General features: G+C 45.6%; 2 protein-coding genes across 3 annotated transcripts; one reads left to right on the top strand and one right to left on the bottom strand.

Moving 5' to 3' along the window:
• Nucleotides 1–528: 528 nt before the first annotated feature.
• On the bottom strand, nucleotides 529–5358 carry Cd3d (CD3d molecule). Of its 2 annotated transcripts, XM_005347216.1 has the most exons (5): nucleotides 5304–5358; nucleotides 1648–1866; nucleotides 1105–1236; nucleotides 785–828; nucleotides 529–594 (listed from the first exon to the last, which is right to left on the bottom strand). In XM_005347216.1, the coding sequence occupies exons 1-5, from the start codon at nucleotides 5356–5358 to the stop codon at nucleotides 529–531; spliced, it is 516 nt and encodes a 171-aa protein (XP_005347273.1). The 2 variants fall into 2 exon arrangements, with proteins under 2 accessions (XP_005347273.1, XP_005347274.1); XM_005347217.1 differs by lacking the exon at nucleotides 1105–1236.
• A 1514-nt stretch (nucleotides 5359–6872) lies between these two features.
• On the top strand, nucleotides 6873–16158 carry Cd3g (CD3g molecule). The gene is made up of 6 exons (XM_005347215.1): nucleotides 6873–6927; nucleotides 11735–11758; nucleotides 12426–12653; nucleotides 13218–13349; nucleotides 15674–15717; nucleotides 16093–16158. Exons 1-6 carry the CDS (start codon nucleotides 6873–6875, stop codon nucleotides 16156–16158), a joined length of 549 nt encoding a protein of 182 aa, XP_005347272.1.
• The last annotated feature ends 286 nt before the right edge of the window (nucleotides 16159–16444 follow it).

The following is a 16444-nucleotide window of genomic DNA, read 5'->3' as shown; positions in this document are numbered from 1 at the left end:
TCACACACACACACACACACACACACACACACACACACGCCTGCACGCACACCCTCTGAGTCCCAGTACTCTTTGGTGCTCTGCCACCCCCGTTCACGATGTCATGGAAACTTTTGTGGCTCAGCTTCTAAACACGGCGGCCTACCCCCAGCTGTGGTAAGGCAGCAAAACCCCAAAGAGTTGTTATGATAGGGACTGGAACCAACATGCAGCTGAAGGAGAGTGGCTAGGCTGACCCTCCCCACAGAAAACCCACCAGGTTAGAAACACCAACAGGCCAAGATGGACAGGAAGCTGTCCATCATACTGCCTGTGTAGGACCGAGGAAAGGAAGCGCTGAAGGGAGACCACAGGTGGGCAAGATCCTAGCCAAGCTAGGACAACCCCCAACCCATGCCTTGTAAAACACAGGTGCCTGCTGACTGAAAGAACACAGCTTTATTGGCTGAGCACAGAGGGAAGGCACACTTGATAATGACACTCTGAGAAGCCCCAGTCCCCCAGTCCCCCAGTCTCCCAGTCTCAGGATCATTTGTTCCGGGGCCAGTTCCCTCCAAGACTGCTGTACTGGGTATCGTCACGATTTCGGAGAGGCTGAGATGAGAAACACAACACCAAATCAGCATCTGAACTCTTCTTGGTACCCACACCTGACTTCTCCCAACATCCAAGGATGAGCCACTGCCCCCCGGGACTCTCCACGTATCTCAGACCCGCCCTGCCAGGTCCCTTAGTCCTCACTCCACTCCCTTCTCCCATTCTTGACTCCTCCCTCAGGGCTTACCTGATACAGCTGCTCATTCTTCAACAGGGCTTGAATGTTAGAAGCTAGAAGCAAGGAAAGAGAGTCATTGGGAGCTGGGGAAGATGGGACAATGAGACCTGTGAACACTGTAGGGGGACTCTGAAGCCAGTCGCACCCTCCCTCTCCCTCAGAAGACTGAAGAGAGAAAAAGAGAGGAGAGAGAGAGAGAGAGAAGAGGAGAGGAGAGAGAAGAGAGAGAGAGAGAGAGAGAGAGAGAGAGAGAGAGGAGAGAGGAGAGAGGAGAGAGGAGAGAGGAGAGAGGAGAGAGGGAGAGAGAGAGAGAGCACCCTTCCACTAACCCCCAGAGAGCCTTCCAGTCTCATGCCCTGCAAAGCAGTAGACTCCCAAAGCCAGGAGCAGAGTGGCAATGAGGTCGGTGATGATGACGCCAGCCACAGTAGCTGAGTCCAGCTCCACACAGTTCTGGCACACTACGGGGGAGGAGAGGAAGAAAGTTTTCAAGGTAAGGGAACTGTTTCTGCTCCTAGAAAGATTCTAGGTTCCCCATTCCAAGACCCACACTTCAGTGAGATGGTGAAGACCTTGCTACTTCCATCTCCACCCTCATCCCAAGGAATTGCTGGAGAGAAACATGACATTCATGGGACTTTAACTGAGGAATGGACCGAGCCCCACTCCAAGCCAGTCCCTGCCCCCTGCTTGTCTTAGTCAAACTCTCTCCCATTTTGAAGCACTCCCTGACAAATCTGGTTCATACCGCCATGAGTGCCCTTGGTTTGTTTAGAGAATAAATGGGTTCACCACAGTCTGCTTTTAGCCAGAAACGTTCTCACATCCAGGGGGCCCATAATTTCATCCCAGTGGTTCCAGGAGGCACATACTTCGGTAATATATTTGTATGGTAGACACTTCCTTCGCCAGCTCCTCTGTCCCATTGCACTTATACATCCCTCGTGGGTCCAGGATGCCTTTTCCCAAGTTCAGTGTTTTATTTTTTGCAAACCATGCTTCCACCGTTCCTTCTACATAGTCAATGCTGGTATTGCAATTCACAAATACTTGGTCCTCATGTTCAGTCACTTCTATCTTGAAGAAGCTTCCTAAGAGGAAAAACATAATCAGAGGCAGCTCTCTGGTGTGTAGGTGTCCCATCACTCTGCTGAAATGAATACTTATGAATCAGTTGTGTGCTAAACTTTATGATTCCTAGTGAAAGAACAGAAGCGACCAGAGGAAGACTTCAGGATGGTCTCCAGAAACTGTAGGGCTAGGAAGGACATGGGGCTGTAGTCCAAGCAGAAGACAGATCATCCCAATTAGCTTTGTCAGCTTTAACTCAGCCTAGAGTCACCTGAGAAGAGGGATTGCTTGCATCAGATTGGCCCTGTGAACATGTCTAGTATAAAAGATTGTCTTAATTGCCTTATTGATGCAGAAGAGTCCAGACCACTGTGGGTGGCACCATTCCCTAGGAAGGTGGGGTCTGGGCTGTATAGGAAAGCTAGCTGTACAAGTGTAAGCCAGCAAGGGGACCAGGAAGAGCATGCTTCCATGGCCTCTACTTTGAGCTCCTGCTTGAGTTTCTGCCCTGACGACTGACCTGAACTTGGAAGCCAAATAAATTCCTTCCTCCCTTAAGTTCTTTTTGTCAAAGTATTTTATTATGACAAAATTCAAACTAGGACATAGATCCTGAGTGACTTGGGGGCAAACGAGAAAACCAAGCTACTGGGTTGGTTCAAGAACCTTCCTTAAAAATAAATTTAGGGGCTGGAGAGATGGCTCAGTGGTTAAGAGCATTGCGTGCTCTTCCAAAGGACCCGAGTTTGATTCCCAGCAACCACATGGTGGCTCACAACCATCTGTAATGAGGTCTGGTGTCCTCTTCTGGCCTACAGACATATATGCAAACAGAATAGTGTGTCCATAATAAATAAATAAATAAATAAATAAATAAATAAATAAATAAATATAAAAAATGAATAAATTCAGATCACCAATTAAACCACTGGGTCCTCCAAGAGACCTGAGAAAGCAGAAGGATGTTCTTAGCCTAGAGATTGTGCCTTTTATTTCTATTTATTTATTTATTTATTTTTGGTTTTTTGAGACAGGGTTTCTCTGTAGCTTTGGAGCCTGTCCTGGAACTAGCTCTTGTAGACCAGGCTGGTCTCAAACTCACAGAGATCCACCTGCACTCGGGATTAAAGTCGTGTGCCACCACTGCCCGGCCGATTGTGCCTTTTATACTAAAGACTTCTAGTTTCTTTTCCCAGCCAGTAACTCTCTCACTTCAACTTCTCATCCTCTTCCTCCTCTGTTTTATCCACGCAAGTATCAGCCAGAGTAAAGAGAGGCTCACTATGAAAGCCTTTTCCAGGGCCATTAACCTCTGGGTCAGAGAGGAGCTGTATGAACTACCAGCCCAGTGATCCAGATTTCCCAGGGCAAAGTCCATGTAAGAAGATTTCCTGAGAACACAGCTCAATGGTAGAGGCATGGACAGTGCCCCAGACTCGATCTCCAGTACTGGAGACAGTGATTTGCATCGATGAGCTCAGCACTTGGAAAGCTGAGACAGAAGGCTTGAGACAGCAAGGCCAGCCTGGGCTACAGAGTAAGGGAGATCCCATCCAAAAAAAAAAAAAAGAGTCGTTCTGTCAGTGGCAGCTGGGACAGAGACACACAGGCACTGTCCCCTGCAGCAGCCTGAGGAGATCCTTTCATCTCTGAGGAAACTTAATTCGAGTAAGATCCAGATCTTCTACTTCAACAGAAAATTTTAAGATGAACTGGTAATGAAGCAAATTGAGGCTTATCCTAATATAACTTACTTACATTATATTAATATAAGGGCATTTTAACATAGATTTTAAGCAGGAATGTTAATGAAAGAGGCACCCCCGAAGTTTCCCAGAGAGGTGTACCATTGTCTTTACAAACAGCCATAGACACTATTCTGGTGGGTTTTGAAGTTCTTACCCATAGAGTTGCTAAGAAACCTAAATGAGTTCACAGGGTAGTTGATATGGGCATCTGACAGGATTACAATTGATTAAGTAAAAGTCTAGATTTGGAGATGCCAGAAGACAGATCTAGAAAATGTTCTGGAGAGGAATGAGGCCCTACCCCAAGGTCGTATACACTCGGGCAGTAAGCCTGTCTGGTTGCTATTTTAACACAAAATCCTGTATAGGAAAAGAATAGTACGGGGCCAACTTTCACGGCAAACGCTAATACTGCTGAAATTCTCAAGCCTCAGCTAGCGAGAGGCTCTAACTAGTGTCTGGGGTGACAGGTTTCTTTCCCTTTTGTGTCCCTACAATTTCTCCTGTCTTTCTAGCTTACCTTGGTGCCACACTTGCTTAAGGAGAAGGCCACAAAAATAAAAAGCATATCAAATCTATTTCTGAGGCTCCCTATATGTCAAGTCTTGTGAGGGGTGTAGGAGCCAGAGATAAGCACAGCGGGCCCTCCTAGAAACCCCAAGATCATCTCACAGTCCACAGGGCACTGCTGTGTCTACCACCAGCAGCAGCAAAGATATCTCTGAGCTTCATATTTAGTCACCAATATGAACGCAAGAGCGGCCTCCAGAAACCTCCAAAATGGCTGCTCCTCCTGCCTCCAAAGCAGGAGCTTGTACGAGGGAAGACACAGATGCGTACAACCCCTCCCCTCTTACAGTCCTACCTATCTTCTTTGGAGTTATTTCCAGTAGAAATCGCTGGTGGCCAGGACAGCTTTTAGAGTGACCATTTGACCCATTTTCCCAGGCACTGCTGAGTCTCTGAGATGTGAGCTTTCCAGGGTTATTTTGGGGCTAGTTTGGTTTGTACTCTTGCACTTTTTGAGATCTACCCCTGAGCTATCTACCCAGCCCGATTTTCTGTTTTAAAAGTGAACAAACTGAGAAGACTTGGCATCTGCTGACTTATATCACATCTATCCTGTCTGTCCTTCCCACTCAGCTAAAGTTAATGTTTCTCTAAGATTGCTCCTGAATTCTGAACTGTGGCTCTGGTGGTCATATAATGATGGCCAGCCAGGCGGTGGTGGTGCACTCGGGAGGCAAAGACTGGCAGATCTCTGTGAGTTTGAGGCCAACCTGGTCTACAGAGCAAATTCCAGGACAGCCTCCAAAGCTAGAGAAACCCGTCTCAAAAAACAAACAAACAAACACATAATGATGATCAATGACCAAGAGCCTATTCCAGCAGGCCATTCGCCTTAGAAGATGCAATGGATGGAACTTTTTCCATTACCAGCCTTAGGCCCAGGCACATGCGATGGGAAACCGTTTTCTACAGACATCTGGTCCAAGGTCATTGGAAATACCATTAAGACCACTGTGAGCCTTGACTGGAGTCGGTCAAAACCGAATGCATGTTTCCTATTCCCCAACCCCGCCCTTCTGACCCTCCCCTGCCTGGTAAACAGAAGTCAGCATTGAGATGCCCTTTCCTGTGAACTTCTTCCAATGGCACCATCCCTTCTGGGGTCCCTTCCTCCGCACAGATGAAGATGCCTCACTTACCTTGAGGGAGAAAAGTAGCCAGTATCAGGCCAGCCAGAATCCCGCTATGATCCATTTTCCAGAGGAATTCATCCAACAAATAGAGGCAAGCCACGGAACGATCAGCCACGGTGAACACTACCCTCCACCTGTGGACTCATGGGTACTCAGAAAAAGGAAGAGTGGGGGAGGAGCTAGAAGAAATCTAACTCTCTGCCTTTGATGATAGGAGGCTGTCAAGGCAAGACTAGGCCAGGGGTGGGGTAGGAAGGAAGCAGGTGCACATTGCTCTTTCTGGAGAAGAGTTTGGGAGAAAAGGCAGAAGGCCAAGGAGAGACTATGAGGGAAGTTCATTCTGATTTATAGGAAGGGAAAGGAGATTGGGAATTAGCCTCTCCTGGGCCACTGGTAACAAATGCAAAAAAGTCAGGCTTCCTGTTGACAACACCACTACATTTACTTACAAACAAGGAAGTGCCACCTCTTCAAATCCACTGAGAAAAGCTATGAGCCCAATACAAGCCACACTAGTGGTTCCTCCCATTCATTTCTGGCCAGTCTCGGGACCCTTCGTGGGGCAATCTGGGCCACCACATCAATCTGCTGCTGGCCAGATGGACTTCAGAACCCCTCGGCCATATATCTGAATCCTAGATCAAGCATGTAGTGCCCATGGCACCAAACATGGAGTATTTCAGAGCTGGTCTCACTCGGTGTCACCACAAGGATTTTGGGAGGGTGTTTCCATGGTGCCTGATACCTCAAGCCTTCTCAGTATGAGATTCTTCAAAACGATATAATCCACTCACTTGTAAAACTGAGCCTCCTAAGCAGACAGTAAACTTTTTTTTTTTACAACAGTCTGTGGGGATATGAAACTTTCCACTCTGCCATGGTCAGAAGGTCATCTGCTTGGGGACAGAACTATGTTTGTGCCTGGCGTCACTCACATAGGAGTTCTGTGAGTTTCTCTTACCCATTGACTGACTGACTGAGACAATGGCCTGAGACCCTGACAATCTCCCAGGGCTGTGAACCAAGAGATACGCTAGCTGTCCTGTTGGGATGGGCCTACCTATTTTCAGGTAGGTTCCATTTTGATGTTCCCAAAAAAACAATGACAAGATTGCTCATTACACTAAGTAAGATATTTTTTTCCATTCTGAACTCCAGCTCTACACACCTAAAATCCTTACCCACAGCCATGAATTCTGGGATCAAGTGACCAACAAGTCTAGTCCCAGAAACAACTACAAATAGGTCCTCAATCTGTTTTATGCAAAGAGGTTCTAAGGATAAGGAGGTTTCCAAGTGGGAATTCAGAACCGTTGCTTTCCCTCCCTGCTACCTGACAGACACCGCCCGCGTAAGTCTTAACAATAACAACAACAAACAAACAAAGACAAGAGATATGCCTTGCAACACCATCCCTGCTGGGGCCCCTGTGCCCACACTTTTGGGTTTTGCCTCTCCTCAGAGCCCCAGTTCAAAGGATGCTGGGTGGGAGGAGCCAGGCTAGCAGCTACACAGGCTGGCTGGCTGGCTGCTGAGGAACCTCCACACTTTAACTAAAGAAGGAAAGAGATCAACATGGAGCAGGGGAAGGGTCTGACTGGCCTCATCCTGGTGATCTTTCTTCTTCAAGGTAAGAGTTTACTCGAGGGTCTGACAGCCTGGGAAAGCCTCAGGAGACAAGGCCATGACCGGGGAGGCAAGGTTATTGGAATCCTAACTAACCTTGGGCCATCTTCATCTGTCATCTTAGAATTCAAAGGAGAGGCAAAAAGGAAGCCTCCAGCTGTTCTCTGCCGGAAAGAAGCACAGGGACCTGAGGGCTAAACTGGCTAGAGAGAGGATCGTACTGCCGCCATCTTAGGCTTGAATGTACTTCAGAAGGGCCGTGCAGCTGGGGTAATGACTCAGTCAGAAGGTGATTACTTAGCAGGCAAGCAAGGGAATCTGAATTCGATCCCTGGAACCCACTTAAAATGAGGGTGTGGTGGCTGACTCTTGTCATCACAGTGCTGGGAAGGCAGGGACTGATGGGTCCCAAGGCTTTCTAGCAGGCCAGCCAGCCTCGACACATCACCACCTTCAGCTCAGTCAGGCGCGCGCACACACACACCACACACACGCACGCATGTGCGCACACACCACACACACACACACACACACACACACACACACACACACGTGTCACACGTGGTGACACGGCCCAGGTGAGAAAACTGGGAGAAAGGGATACAGTCAGTGGATCTACGAAACATTTGTCCACAAGCGTGCCGAGATCCAGATATGTGAGACTCCATAGAAGAAAAGGACAAACCAAAACCTTCTGTTCGCAAGAGCTCAGGTGCCATTGGAGAGATGGGTTTCACTGCTGACACATTGAGCACAAGATGTAGCATAGGCATACCTGTGTGTGCATACAGACATACTAGTTCACCAACAGGAATTAGGTGAACTAGACTGAACCTGGGTACCCTGGGGGAAGCTAAAGTCATGAAAATTATCTTATTTATTTGTTTGCTTGTTCATTATGTGCGTGCCGTAATACATATATGGAAATCAAAGGACAACCTAAAGGAACTGGTCTCTTTCTCCACTACGTGGGGGCCTAGAATAAAAAACAAATCCTTTTACCTGCCACATCACAATGTTCCCACTCCCTTCCTTTTTAACAGGGTCTTACTATGTAGCCCAGGCTGGCCTCCAACTCATAGGCAATCCTCTGGCCTCAGCCTCCTGAGTGCTGGTGATAGAGACATAAGTCACCACACCTTACTAAAGGCCCGAAAGTTCTTGAAACTACAAAACCCTTCTGTGATATGTCAAGAACAAAGAACTGAGGATGGAGCTGTGAGGAGCCAAGAGTAGGAAATATTTATTAGATGTAGCAGCATCTAAACTCAGTACTCGGGAGGTAGAGGCAGGAAAGTCAATAGTTCCAGGGCAACCTGGGCTATATAGCAAATTCTAGGTCAGCCCAGACAGTGGAAAACCCTGTCCTAAAACAACAACAACAAACCGGGTAGAAAATGTCTAACATAATCTACTAATATAAGGATACAGTTAAATTTTAAATTTGTGGAATTTGGTGAAATGAAGATCATGACTGATTAGCACGGTTTCAGTAGAGTGGTGTGAGGAGATGCCAGACTGGCTAAAAAAAAATTTAAAAAAGGGGAGGGTGGGTGATAAATGTGGCAGGGTAGGAACTGTCCTAGAGAGGATGCGAGTGAGAGACAGAAGAGATGGCGTAAAAGAGAAAAGGAGCATGCGAAATAAACAATGACCAGGCAGTGATGGCGCACGCCTTTAACCCCAGCACTCTAGGTAGAGACAGGCAGATCTTCATAAGTTCAAGGCCAACCTGGTCTTACAGAGAGAGCTCCAGGACAGCCAGGACTACACAGAGGCTGTCTTGGAAAAAAAATAAATTAAAAAATGGGTGAGTACATTTTTTAGCTAAAGGAGATGGCGACGCACAAAATAAAAGTCTAGAGTAGATTCAGAAAGACGGAGGGCGGAGCCAAGGGCACACACAGGAAGGCAAGAGTGTGGGTGAGGGCAACAGAAAGCAGGTGCAGGGGCTCTCAGGAGGCGGGGTTGTCATCAGACAGGAAGCAGGATGGGACCACAACAGCACCACTGCTCTCAAAGCAGGGAGGGAGGCAGTGGTACTATGGTGACATTCCATGTAGGACAGCGGAGTGGGAGACGTGGAGAAGATGGAGAGAGGGGAGCAGCCTTGCTGAGAGAAAGCGGAGAAAGCTGCAGACAGCACAGGCTAAAGGGCAATACTGAAAGTCAGACAGAGGGCTCTGGAAAGAATACCAGGTTGAGCAACAGAAAAGCCAAGTCCTGATCTAGCTCAGCGACCAGTAAGTTGTGAACACTTAAACACCACTGCCCTCTGAACTCAATTCTCGTACCGGTCTATTGGATATTTGGCGATGTGGGTTCCTGAGTCTGAAGAGACCACACTCAGATATGCAAATGTCAACAATGTCAACAGTCACTACCATCTCTGCTCCTACTGACTCTGAGCAGAACGAAGAATCTCCTTGCTCTCTTACAATAGCCAAATGATTAGAGATAAGGACTAGTGAAAACATGTTTGGGGCCATAGAGATGGCTCAGCACTTAAGAGCATGCTTACTGTGCTTGTAGAAGCCTGGGGTTCGAGTCCTAGAACCCACAAGGTGGCTCACAACTGTCTGTAACTCCAGTTCCAGGAAATTGGGACGCTCTCTTCTGGCTTCCACCAGCACCAGGCACGCTCACGGTGCACATATACACATCAAGCAAACACTCATACATATAAAATATATCTTTAGAATAGTAATATATTTAACTGTTGTGTCCACCTACATGATTCATTCCCATAACCATTCACCTGGCAGATGGGGCTCCTCCCATGTTCTAGGCAGTATGCTGGTGTCATTCATAAAGAGCATCAGCCTGCAGAAGTTGTAGGACAGTTGATGCTTCCAACTACTTCTGTTAGACTTGGACTCATGACTAGCTCCCCCATCACCAACTCCACATCGAGCCCTACCACTTCCCTCACCTCTTCCAAATCTGCATATTTAATTAGCTATTTTTTCCCACCCAAAATGCCTTTCCCTATCTGGTAAGTTTTTACTTGTTCTTCAATGTAAGCCAAATGTCATTTCCTCTACTAAACTTTTTTTCTTGAGCAGAATCAATGAATCAATTATTTCTCTTTTCCTCTCCCCCCCCCCGCCCTGTCTCTTTGAGGCAGGGTATCACTATGTATCCTGGCTATCCTGGAACTCAATATGTAGACTTTTAGATATCTCCACACCTTGTCTCCCAAGTGTTGGGGTTAAAGGAGTTCATCCACACCTCTCTTTCTCGTATTTTTATAAGTTTTATTAATTTTTTGTCTATTGAGACAGGATTTCTCTGTGTAATCTTTTTTTAAATATTTATTTATTTATTATTTATACAGTATTCTGTCTACTTGTATGCCTGCAGGCCAGAAGAGGGCACCAGACCTCATTACAGATGGTTGTAAGCCACCATGTGGTTGCTGGGAATTGAACTCAGGACCTTTGGAAGAGCAGGCAGTGCTCTTAACCACTGAGCCATCTCTCCAGCCCCTCTCTGTGTAATCTTTGCTGTTCTGGAACTTGCTCTTGTAGACCAGACTGGCTTCAAACTCACAGAGATCCACTTACCTCTGCCTCCAAAGTGCCAAGATTAGAGATGTGAGCCACCACCACCTGGCTGAGATTTACTAAATCCTTAAGACAGTCATCCCAGGATATCCCCCATGGACAGTTTACTTTCTGATGGTCCAGCCTTACCTATAGTGAGGCCCATGCATCTATCATAGCAAAAACGTCCACCACTATATTCCACATGGGGGAAGGAACCGTCATATTGGAACTGCTCTCATGATGTTTGACCTTCAGATGCTCAGCCTCGGTTGCGTACCTTACTACCCAAAGCAAGAGCCATGAAAGGCTCTTGTAGCCTCCCAAGTGCTTTGGTACTACCACACCCATGTTTGAGCACCAATTTGTTATGCTATCTTGTTCCTGGAGAGACATGAATGATCTGTTCACTTCAGGTAGGACACTGGTGCAAATCAAAATAATAATTCCACCAAAGTCCAGCTTAGAGAATCAGTTTAGTCAGCTTATTTACAAAGAAAGGGTGGAGGGTTTATTGCAGGATTGTGGGTAGCCTCAAAACAGCTGCATCCCTGTAAATCCCCACCCCATTGTGGATAGCAAACTTTTAAAAGCTGCATTATGAAGTCTTCTATTATCGTTCATACACATTTGTATAAGCACTGGTATTAATAGCAGCTTCAAAATCTTCATTCCCTAGGTGGTAAAACTTTACCAGCTCCTTCTCAAATCATCTCCTTAGCATAAAGTCAGGGTAGCCAAGGGTCTACCATGAACAGCAAAGGCACACTCATCACTCAAGAAATCCCAAAGATTTAGAAACTCACACGCAGCAGGGCTGGAGAGATGGCTAAGTGGTTAAGGATTTACTGTTCTTGCAAAAGACCAGAGTTTGGTTCCCAGCATCCGGGACAGGCAGCTCACAACTGTCTATAACTCCAGATCCAGGGAGCTGATGCCTCTTGTCTCCACAGGCAACTGAATTCTCATGCACACATGAACTTGCTCTAATGTTCATACACAGATACACACAACTAATAATAAGATAAATATTAAAGAAAGGAAGAAAGAAAAATCCCACCCAGAAAGGTAGCGCAAAGACCAAACACAGCAATGTGTAATTGAGTTTGGTGATTTAGGTTCCATCCATGAGAGGAACACAGATGGAGCCATTGCCATGGACTAGAATCTCTCTTGATCTTGACCTCATGTGACCATGTGAATACCTTGGCCCATCAGAACAAGCCCATGCCAAACTGATTCTTTATCTTTCTTCTATCTTTCCAGGTATTGTGGCCCAGGAAAAACAAGGTAAGAGAACTGCTTCCTCTCTATTCTCAAATTATGAAGAACTCCATAGAAGTACAGCTTCCTACAACAGTAGTCTCAGGGGCTGAGAAGATGACTCAATAGTCAAGAACACTTCTTATTCTTCCAGAGCACCTAAGTTCAGTTTCTAGCACCCACAGAAGATGACTCACAACTGTCTGTAACTCCAGCTCTAGGACACCCAACACCCTCTTCTGGCCTCTGTGGGTACCTGTACATACATGACATGCACACATACACACATTCATTTAAAAAAAAAAAACAATAGTCTCGTAATTTAGAAAAGGAACAAGTTTGATAAGATAAGGTGGTAAGAGTTGGAGAGCTGACATTTCCATTATCAACCAAATCAGTGTCCTGCTGGGACCCATTCTGGGCAGTTTTCCTAGACCTAAGCAATGAATTGTCTGGTTCTTGCAGTAGAAACAGGATCTTAGTAACTAAGCATGCCTTAAAACATGACTGAACCAGCAGCATTAGCATGTTAGTAACAGACCTCACCTCCCCAGAACTTCTAAATAAGAGCTGAAATTCTACCATGGTCCCCGTGTGATTCGCGTGCGCCGTAACGATGGAGAAACAGTGTTCTACTAGTCTTCAGGTAAGATCACAAAGCCCCTTAACAGAACCACGACCTACCCCTTTCCAGAAAACCATTTGGTAAAAGTGGATGACAATCGAGGAGATGGGTCTGTACTTCTGATGTGTGACTTGAAAGACAAGACCATCACGTGGCTTAAAGACGGGAACAGAATAAGTCCTCCGAATGCAACTAAAAAGAAGTGGAATCTAGGAAGCAATACCAAAGACCCTCGCGGCATGTACTGGTGTCAAGGAGCAAAGGACAAGTCAAAGCCACTCCAAGTGTATTACAGAAGTATGTAACCCCTTCGCGATGCTTGTTGGGAATTCAGCAGAACTTACTGTTCTAGTGGGCTTACCAGTCTGGGACAAGATGGGGACAGATGCTAAGCAGTGATTTGTGGTAATAATAATAGCTGGTTCTCTTTGTCTAGGGTTACTACTCTTTAAATTGACACTTCCCACAGTGTCTTGAGAAAGCACAGCCCTGTACGACCTGTTTAACTTTTAGGTGGACCACATGGATTAGAGCGGCTCAACAAATAAATCAGTTAGGGGGAGGGGACCGTGCAGTGGAGAGGGGAGCGGGGTTGTCGAGACTGGAGATCAGGTCTTCCTTCTCCTTCACTGAGTTCCCGATGACAGAACTGTTTAGGCGTCCCTGGAATTTCTCAGAGAGGAACACTGGCAAGCAACAGTTCTTGGGGCAAGGATCCTCTATCGTTATACCGTACAGAGAGGGCAGCTCCTGCTGCCCAGGGCAGAGGCACTGATGGTGGTGGGCAGAAGAAAGGAAAGATGCAATAACACCTTACATTCAAAGAGAGGTCTAGCCCTCCCTGTGTCTTGTTCCCCACAGTGTGTGAGAACTGCATTGAGCTCAGTTCGGGTACCATATGGGGTTTTATCTTCGCTGAAATCATCAGCATCTTCTTCCTTGCTGTCGGTGTATACTTCATTGCTGGGCAGGATGGAGTTCGGCAGTCACGAGGTAAAACAAGCTAAATGTGGTGATACATGCTTGTAATCCTAGGTACTTAGGAGGCTCAGGCCGGAGGGCCCTGAGTTCAAGGCTGCCAAGGCAACCTTACATATAATATAATATAATATAATATAATATAATATAATATAATATAATATAATATAATATAGGTATGTTTTAATACCCTGTCTTAAAATTAAATTTGTAAAGGGGTAGGGGCTCAGTTAGTAGGCCACTTATCTAGTTTGTACAAGGCCTAAGGTTCAAGCCCCAGAACGCTCAAACCAGATGTGGTAGCACATGCCTATAATCCCAACACTCAAGAGATGGAGACTGGAGAATCAGACATTCAAGATCATTTTTGGCCACATAGAGAGTTTGAGGCCAACCTGATCTACATAAGACCCTATCTCGAAATGAAGAGGGGCAACTGGAGATGTGTCACAGGTACTAGAGCCCTGCTTCGCCTACTTCAAGCTCGGAATTGATTCAGTCCCTAGCACTGAATAAAACTGGGTATGGTGACACGAGCCTATAGTCCAAGTATTTGGGAGGTAGAGAAAGGGGGATCTGAAGGTCAAGGTCATACAAAGCTATGGAGTGAGTTCAAGGCCAGTCTAAGCTACATGAGATCCTATCTTTAAAAAAAATACACAAAAATAATTGAGGTTATTTATATATAATATAAACATATTATATATAATATAAATATACATTATAGTTATATAATGTAGCTCAGTATAAAACACTTAGGTGGCATTGTGAAGCTCTGAGATCATTCCCAGTCCTGGAAGAAAAAGAATATCCTGAGTTGAGAGATGGGACCAACTAAGACCCTTGGCTTCCTTCTTATCAAGATAGACCCAGCAGGGAAACTGTTAGTGCATATTGCTAATTCATAATTGATGACCCTATGTCTCTGTAGGGCAAGAAGGAAAGACATTTCTTATTATCCTAGCATATTTGGGATTTGCCTTTTTTTTCTTAAATTTCTTTTTTTTTCTTTTTTTTTTTTTCTGTTGTTGTTGTTGTTGAGACAGGGTCTTGAAAGGTAGCCCTGGCTGGAACTCATTATGTAGCTCAGGCTGACTCAGATCGCTGTAGTTCTTCACAAGGAGTGAGATTATAGGCATGAGTTACCATGCTTGATCTCTCTCTGTGTTTTAATACTTTATTGAGAACAGGCATAATGGTGCACTCCTTTAATCCCTGCACTCCAGAGGCAGAGGCAGACAGATTTCTGTGAGTTCAAGGCTGGCGTCTATATACCAAGTTTCAGGCCAGCTAAGGGTTACATAGTGAGACCCAACCTCAAAAACAGAATTATCGAGAAACCCTGTCTTGAAAAACCAAAAAAAAAAAAAAAAACAGAATTATTTATGGAAACCAAATGTAGTGGCTCACATTGACAATCCTAGCACTAAGGAAGCTGAGACGAGAGGGTTACCTTAAGTTTGAGGCTAGCCTGGTCTACATACAAAGTTCCAGGCCAGCCAGCTACATTGCGAGATCCTGTCCCAAAGAAAGAAAAAAGGAAGGGGCTGGAGAGATGCCTCAGTGGTTAAGAACAGTGGATGCTCTTCCAGAGGTCCTGAGTTCAATTTCCAGTAACCATATGGTGGCTCACAACCACTCATCTGGTGCCCTCTTCTGGCCTGCAGGCAGACATACAGACAGAACACTATACATAATAAATAAATATTTAAAAAAAAAAGAAGGAAAACATTCTTTAAAAAAATATAAAAAGTCTTATGTAACTGTACCTTGCACTTCCGATTCGCCTGCTTCTACCTCCCAAGTTGGGATCACAAGCATATGCTGCAACGAGCCCTGTAAAAGTTGTGTTACAGATCAAACTCATGACCTCACACATACTAAGCACCCAACCAACTGATCTGCATCCCTGATCCCCGAGGAGGAAGCTTTTCATTGAAGTAAAACCTACATATGGAAAAGTGAATCACAAGAATACAGCTAAAATAAAGTGGACAAAACAAACATACTTGTGCATCCGACACCCAGTTTAAGAAACTGGGTTACCAACACCATATGGAAGTCCCACTGACAGTCACTCCCAGCCGCTACCTGCCCCTGAGCATGAGCGCTATCCTGACCTCTGGCTACAGAGGTGTTCTGTTTGGTTCTAGTTCTGTAGAAATGGACTTGTGCAACACGTAGTCTTGTGCATAGCTCCTTTTGCTCAACAATGTGCTTTTGAGAATGATCCATATTTTTGTGTGCAGCTGACTCTCACACTACTTAGAATTCCATCATGCGAATAACTCAATTATCGTTCTGTCTTTAAATGTATATTTTGTCTATTTCTTGTGCAGCTTCGGACAAGCAGACTCTGTTGCCGAATGAACAGCTCTACCAGGTAAAGAACCAGGGAAGAGAAAAACGGTGCCACAGTTCTTTGGGGTGGACCTTAAGGATTGTGGGCAAGTTCTCTGGAAGCTACTGTAGAGATAAAAATCCGCTTATGACATGCTACTTAATAGACGGTTGCTGTGTTGGATAGCATGGGAAACATAAAGACCGAGGTAAGGAGCTGGTGAGAAAAAGCTGAAGAGCACACTGATTGAGAAAGACACACGAGGAAATTCCACGGGGACCCTTCCTCTCCTCATTCTTTTGGCTCCTAGAGCTGTGAATCACCTAAAGTTTTGTTCATAAAAATATTTGATGGATATGCTTTACATTAATTAATAAAGGATAAAACATGAGTGGATGGTTATGCTGTCCTCTTCAGCCCCTCAGGGATCGGGACGATGCGCAATATAGTCATCTCCAAGGAAGTCATCCAAGGAGGAAGTGAGCTCAACAGTACTCTAAGTAAGTGGGTGCTTCACCGCTCATCTCGGGGCGGGGCTCTGCCTCTGCATGACCGGCATGCTTCCCAGCGACTGCCAAATCTCTTTGCAATAAGGATGAGAAGTAGGGTGTGGGTAGAGGAGGGTGGAGTTTTTCTCCTAAAGTCACTGGTACCAGGACTCAATGAATACTTGGGAGCCGTAAGCAACTGTAAATCCTCTGAGAGAAGAGCCCTGAGCCACAGAGATGCTGAACATTAATCTTAACTCCATTAAAGTCTCAGATCGGCA

The sequence above is a fragment of the Microtus ochrogaster genome, chromosome 5 (genome assembly GCF_000317375.1).
Source record: "Microtus ochrogaster isolate Prairie Vole_2 chromosome 5, MicOch1.0, whole genome shotgun sequence".
In the NCBI taxonomy this organism is placed as follows: domain Eukaryota; kingdom Metazoa; phylum Chordata; class Mammalia; order Rodentia; family Cricetidae; genus Microtus; species Microtus ochrogaster.
Note: the sequence above shows the minus strand (reverse complement) of the source record. Positions and strands in the feature narration are given on the sequence as shown.